Source organism: Rutidosis leptorrhynchoides, unplaced genomic scaffold (genome assembly GCF_046630445.1).
Source record: "Rutidosis leptorrhynchoides isolate AG116_Rl617_1_P2 unplaced genomic scaffold, CSIRO_AGI_Rlap_v1 contig74, whole genome shotgun sequence".
NCBI classification, from domain to species: domain Eukaryota; kingdom Viridiplantae; phylum Streptophyta; class Magnoliopsida; order Asterales; family Asteraceae; genus Rutidosis; species Rutidosis leptorrhynchoides.
The window spans coordinates 54,929-62,072 of record NW_027266868.1 but is presented as its reverse complement, the minus strand read 5'-3'; the positions used below and the strand labels follow the sequence as shown (position 1 = coordinate 62,072).

The 7,144-nt window shown below is 33.3% G+C and overlaps 1 protein-coding gene across 1 annotated transcript; it reads left to right on the top strand.

Annotated features, from left to right (window-relative positions):
* Positions 1-206: 206 nt before the first annotated feature.
* LOC139885065 (replication factor A protein 1-like) lies at positions 207-3,695 on the top strand. Its single transcript, XM_071869017.1, has 11 exons — positions 207-251; positions 1,518-1,782; positions 1,862-1,958; positions 2,074-2,204; positions 2,286-2,370; positions 2,458-2,578; positions 2,680-2,834; positions 2,957-3,023; positions 3,161-3,340; positions 3,451-3,489; positions 3,591-3,695. The coding sequence occupies exons 1-11, from the start codon at positions 207-209 to the stop codon at positions 3,693-3,695; spliced, it is 1,290 nt and encodes a 429-aa protein (XP_071725118.1).
* The last annotated feature ends 3,449 nt before the right edge of the window (positions 3,696-7,144 follow it).

The window sequence follows — 7,144 nt, the reverse complement described above, 5'->3', positions numbered from 1 at the left end:
CCACATTAACCTCCACTAAACCAAAAAATACAAAAATAATTTCGATGAAATAATTATCATCCCATTATTATTTACTCCCTAAATAAATTAAAAATAAATATACTAGACGCAGGGCCCACGATTAAATAAATTAAAAAAGCCAACAAAGAGCCATACTTTGGGGCCCATATTGTCTCATCACCAACTGATGAAGGGCTCTATTTACGATGTCCTTGTCTCCTGGGCCCACAGCAATTGACCGTGCACCTCGGGTAAACTCCAATAGACACGTGCGAGACGATCGTGTCACCAGCACAGCACCACATCAATTTTCACTCGCACGTGCGACGTGGCACTTGTGATAATAAATAAAAATGACTTTTAGTTGTGTGTTCTTTTCTCTACGTTGTTGGAACGGTCACGATTAACGGAGGTATAACGACGGTCAAAGGAGTGACACGTATGATTCTTTCTTCCGTTTGATTGTGAGATGATCCTCAATTATTGGATGATGGTCACCGTCACGGCGTCATCCTCCCTCCCACGTTGGAGCATGAGCACATAGCAAGTGGCGGGTGTTTTTTAAAATAAGAAAAGGAAATAATTGAAGAAAGTATTAAAAAAGATTCGCTAAAGCTTAATCAATTGTATAGTATATAATGGTAGGGATTAATTATTGTAATTTATTTCTAGGCGAATGATGATTTTCTTGGGCTTTAATAGTTACTATTCGACAGTATTATTACCTCCCTATATCTCTGGTTTGAGCTCTCATTTGTTCTCTTCATTGTTGTGGTTAGTTGGCACTATTTAAACTAAACTGACTAATTAATGACTTAATGTTAATTTATAGTTTATAATAGGATTAAATATTAATTGTAAACTAATTTTTAAATTGTGTATATGACTATATATAAAATGGATGGATTAGTCTTCTCTTTTCTTTCCTAGGTGAAATTAAAGTTTTCATGAGAGTATCTTTATATAGACAATAGAGAGACTTTTTTTAATTTGTTCAATTTGTTTCAATTGCAATTCAATTATAAATTTTATTGTCAAATCAACATCCGACACATGGCGTTTTAATTAGGAATCAAATTTGTGTTGAATTAGGATTTAAAAATCAAGTTTGTGTTGAATTAGGATTTAAAAATACAATAAATAAAATAATTAAACAAACTATTATGAATAGAAGACAAATCCAATAATATAAGTAATTCCTAATCATAGAAGACAAACACAATAAAAAGTTTATAACGTGACGGTTTTTTTTTATTCCTAACTATTATATATATATTTTGAATTAGTATTCCTAATCATATGAGATTTTTATTTTTTTTCTTTTTATTTTAGGAGTATATATATAGCTATATGCAGTATACTAAATTCACATCCGTACGAATAAATTTTTTTGGTACGATTTTCTTTTGCTAAGCTAGCTTTGTTTTATTTATGATGTTGAATTTTTATGTTTTTTTTATTTTTTAATGTATCTAATAAATTTATCTTTTATAAAATATATTTTATTGTGTGTGTAGCATGGCCGCATTCAAGCAACAATAAAAAAAGTTCTTCTTGCAACATATAGACAACAAATAAGTGAAGGAGAAGTATATAGCTTCCAAAAATTTTTCGTCTCTGAACCTACCAACAAACTTAAAGCTACTAGAAATCAATACAAATTGTTTTTCTTGAAAAATACCATAGTCGAAAAGATTTTGGATGAAGGGATTTCAAAAATTGCTTTTAATTTTGTGAGCTTTGATTCAATTTTAAATAAGGAGAATGAATCGTTTATGTTTGGTAAGTTTACTTTTAACTTTTATATTTAGTTTTCTTTGTTTTTTTTGGTTATAATCGTATAGATCTCTTAAAAATACAGATGTTATTGGACATGTCGTGGAGAATGAAAAAATAAGGGAAATAGTCAAGTCAGACAAGATAATAAAATTGCTTACCTTTGTTCTAGAGGATTTGGAGTAAGTTTTTTTTTTATCATTATTTATGATATAAATTTAATTATGTCATTGATCTAACTTTGTTTTATTTATTATGGTTTTTTATTTAAATGCTTATTTTTCCCCTATGCTTAAGAAAAAAGAGGATTAATTGCGCTTTGTGGGATGCTTTTACCGAGAAATTAAATGAAGCCATATTGGATGCTACAACTTTAAAGAAATCAATAGTTGTTATTTTACAATCGGCTGTTACGAATACTTTTAATGGTAAGTTCATCAATTTCCTATATTAATTTTTTTTTTAAATCTCATCATATAATATATACCATAATAAATTTTAAATTGCAGAAATTTCTGGAATAAGTAATAATTTTCAAGGAACAAAGATCTTCGTCAACCCGAATCTACCTGAAGATGTCGAATATAGCCAAAAGTAATTATTTTATACCATAGATTGATTTTAATTTACACTAGATATTTATTTTACGATTTTACTTACTGATTTTATGGTGTATTGTAGACTTAATGATATAGGCTCCTACGCACAAATTATAACTCAACTACCGGGACCAGTTTCGATGTCGGATGAATTCCTCCTTACGGAAAGAATCACAGTGAAAGAACTTTCTATATCTCCAGAGGTAATAATAATTTCATAGTCTTAATTAGTAGTTATTTTTTTGGAAAATTTATTATAATCAAACCTATCAAGAAAAGTAAAATATTCAAAATTCTATTGCAGGTGGGACTTTTTACAATGCTTGCACGAATAATCGAAGTCGAGTCCATCGAGAACTGGTATTATGAAGGATGTACCATGTGCAATAAAAAAGTTGAAAAGAATGGGCCAAAATGGTGGTGTCCAAAGTGTCAAGACCTGGTGACCGCTGAGCCAAAGTAAGATATCGAAAATCCATATTCGTAAATTCATCCGTTTATGCTAATAGTAATGTTATTTTTTTAGCCTTATATTTTTTTATGCTTATTGATCCTTATATTATCATGGTTTTTTTTTTCAGTTTTAAGATGCAAGTGAGAGTTCGTGATCGTACTGGAACAACATCATTAATGCTATTTGATCGGATGGTGAAATTGTTGATCGACAAATCTGCAACGGACCTTATAAATCCATCAAACAAGATAGAAAATAAATTGAGTTTATGTTTATATTTCTATTTAAACGTGTTTGTAAACCACCTTATCTATTTTCTGATCATCATTAGGAAAAATCAAATAAAAACCTCTTAGCTGAATTTGAGACAATTGCCGACAAGGAGCTGTTATTCAAATTTGGAATTACCGAGGAGGATCTATTCTCGGATTGGGACGTAACTTATACCGTTAAGCGAGTGACATCAGACGAGGGTCTCATTAAACAGTTCAAGGATAAACACTTCACTCGAGTAAACTTTTTCACATTTACCTTACACATATATATAATATTATAGTTGGGACTCCCTTATTTATCACCTTATTTTTAACATAAAAGCTTGAATTTTTTTTTTCCTTCTAGACTTCTGAGAAAGAAGAAGACGTCGATGGGGATTTGGAGGTATAAACACTATCGATTGAATCTTTAGTTATAAGGCGCTTTTTCATTCCTAAAATATACACATATATAATGAACTTAATTTTTTAAAATTGGTATGGTAGGATACCGATCGAGAAGATAGCGACATGAGTCCGACAACTGATAAATCCAACAAAAAAAAAGAGCAATGTATATTTCATCTGATGAAGAGGATGATACGGGGGTAAAACCAAGCAAAGTCCGCCCCAGATTGATTAAAGTTAAAGTTGAAAAAGAAGATTAGCATCGATGAACCAAGCAAACAGTTCTAGATTTCGTTAGGAACTTTTTTTTTCTAATTAATCTTAAACTTCTAAAAATATTCTCTTTGAATTCAAATTTTAGTTTTTCATTTTTCATTATATATAAACAAATAATTCCCTACTCTATATTGAGTTTTGAATAATGATCACATGTAGTATTTGTCTTCTTCCCGAAGTTAATTATTCAGACTAATATCGCATGACAAAAAAATCCATATGAAATTTCAATAAACTAATACATAAATTATCTTATTTAAGATTCAATTCAACAAATTATTACTCTAAGTGAAAATCATAAACTTTCAAATGAACTAATCTTATACTACATATATAGACATGTTTAATTATCGGCATGATCATAAAATAAAATGCAACGACCTAGCTATCTGGTACTAAAATGTTTACTTTGTACCGTACGTACGCCGTCTTCTGAAATTGGGTAATTAAATATTTAATTAATGATATATATTGATAACTAAGCATCCACACGTGAGGCGGTTTTTGTTTAACTTTTGTTATGAAAACGTACACAATTCTGTTTGACAAATTAAGCACCAGCAGATGGACGATCATGAATGATTCAATACATTGGTCAATGGTCAATTTGTAATCCTAATTAGGAACAAAACAAGATAAAAATCAAAGAGATCCATGTTGTCATCTTTTTATAACCGGTACTTCGAATTTCAACATCGTTGTACTGTTGAGTCTTTATTACCATTGTAAAAACCTTATCTCAACAGGATACTGAATCCATGTTAGGGAAAAATCAGTATAAATATATGATTTTATTTTTCTCTCTATACAAAATCTATTAGATCGATCACGCTAAAGGAATATTTGCAGAAGTTTCGAGAGAAACAAAAACAGAGAATTTAGGAATTAGTTGTTTCCGGGAAGCTTGAAGCTTTAGAAAAAGAGATTTCAGTCTTGAAAAGACAGCTCCTTTCTCAAGCCGAGGAGCTACAGCTTTTGGGTCTAAGCAACCAACCAGCTGCCGAAATAGCCGAGAAACGACAATGTATTGAACTTATTTCCTAAAATCATGCTCCTTTAACTTATTCGTTAAGAAAATGAAAATTTCTAATTCATCTCTGTAAATTTGAACTAATCATAAATCAAAATTAGCGATTGAGTTATGTGCTCACTTTCATCTATACATATATATAGTTAATTAACAAAATTCCTTTTCTTTGAAAGACTTGGAATGTACATCGCAACATGAAGAGAAAGAGAGTTGCACCTTTGATCGACATTGAGGTCGTTGAGGTGCCTTTTCTTGGATTCAATAATGTAGACAAAGGTATATAACCAATTTTGAGCTATTTTTTAATATAGATGCGACTGTTTTCATTGCATAATCCAGCCTTCGATCGGTTAAATCTTTTAGTGTACCGTTCTTGGTTTTAACAATCAAAACATTCCATCATAGAATCCAATCCTTGCTTGGCTTACAAATAAGAAACTACTTTTCAAATAGATAATTAAGAAAAAGTAGTCATTCGGCCCAATAAAAAGAAAAAGGTCAAAATCAATTTGTACTGATAATCGAAATCGCTTTGCATTCATCGATAGCAAAAGCATTGAAAAAAGTAGATCCAAACATTAAAATATATATATATATATGAATGCATAAGGGCTCATGCCTCAATCAAACGCCTTTAAATATTTTTTTTTTTTTGTTGTACAGAGATGGAACAAGGTTTGGCGGATGTGGAGGTTGTAGAAGCAACGACCACGAAGGGAAAGAGAGTTGCACACAAAAGAAGTACATTCAGCCATGCAGGTTTGATCGACATTGAGGTCATGGATCAGGTGCCTTCTCTTGGATTCAAAAGTGCGGAGAAAGGTACATAAACCATTTTTCCCCGAAAAAAATAAGATTGGGCCATCATATCCTTAGAGTTAATGAATGAATCGGTGTTTTCGTCTCAAACGCCTATAAATATTTTTTATTTTGTTGTACAGAGATGGAACAAGTTTTGGTGGATATGGAGGTCGTGGGAGCAACGACAAGGAAGAGAAAGAGAGTTGCACGCAAAAGAAGTACATCCACCCAAGCAGATGTAGGTATGTATCAATTAGTAAGTTTAAGAGCTCATGCCTTAATGAACGAATCGGTATTTTCATCTCAAACACGTATATATATATATATATATTTTCATGTACAGAGATGGAACAAGATTTGGTGGATGTGGAGGTCGTGGATGCAACGACTAGGAAGAGAAAGAGAGTTGCACACAAAAGAAGTGCAACGATAAGAGCCGTTGAACCTGTTAACGTCCCCGCCGAAGGTATGGAAAATAGCACGCGTATCTAAATAGATTTGTAATGTTGAGGGTCGTACATGCCTCTAATAAATCGACTACTTTTCATGTTCCTCCTCAGAACATGTAGGATACCTCGACATTGGCGACCAATCATGTGAGTGGGATAGTTGCGGCGCATTGATGTGGCCCGATGAGCGTATAAAAAGAGGCAAGAGCCCGAAATTCAGTATGTGCTGCAAAAAAGGGAAGGTGGTACTTCCCATGCTTCAAACCCCTCCAAAAATTCTTAGCGACCTGTTCTCCGGAAATGATAGAAGGAGTCGGGCATTCCTCAAGGACGTAAGAACAATTAATTCGATGTTTTCGTTTACTTCGATAGGAGCACGAACAGAAGCTTCTATCAACACGGGGGGAGGCGGGCCACCATCAAATAGGAACTCTACTCCCACGGAAAGACACTCCGAAGTTCGCTCAGCTCTACATATACGACACAGAAAATGAGGTCTCCAACAGAATGAAAGCCCTCAAGTAAGAAATAATCTCGACTACAATATTCCTTAGCTTACGTATCATATCATGTATCGTGCTTCAAAATATAGTTCATGAAATCATTCTGAATGTTTGGTCATTAGTTAATCACTAATTAACGTCTAAAAATAACATCGCAGGATGAAGGACGATTTAAATTCGTTGCAAGCAAGGATCATCTCCGATTAAAGGATACACTAGATATCCACAATCCGTATGTACATCAGTACGGGATGATAAGGGATAGGATTAAAGACCAAACCTTGCTTGAACCGAGATTGAAAATATACATGAAGAGGGAAAGCGACGGAAGAACGTACAATCTGCCTACGACATCTGAAGTGGCGGGCCTTATTGTTGATGATTTCGATTCCGCGGACGGTGAGAGGGATGTGATTGTCGAAACTCGATCGGGATAGTTGAAACGTGTGTCGATTTTGTGCCCTGCGTATCTGCCGATGCAATATCCGTTGCTTTTCCCACGCGGGGAGGACGGATTCAGAGATGATGTTCAGCTGAGGGGAATGGCGAAGGCACCGCCCAAGAAAAGAAAATCAAGGACTAATGCACGAAAGC

What these genes read in the sequence shown, in the direction of transcription:
- LOC139885065 (XM_071869017.1), top strand. Translation starts at nt 207, where the DNA reads ATGTCCTTGTCTCCTGGGCCCACAGCAATTGACCGTGCACCTCGG. An exon ending in TTTGTTCTAGAGGATTTGGA is followed by an intron (nt 1,959 to 2,073) that starts GTAAGTTTTTTT and finishes CCTATGCTTAAG; the next exon opens with AAAAAAGAGGATTAATTGCG. An exon ending in AACTTTCTATATCTCCAGAG is followed by an intron (nt 2,579 to 2,679) that starts GTAATAATAATT and finishes ATTCTATTGCAG; the next exon opens with GTGGGACTTTTTACAATGCT.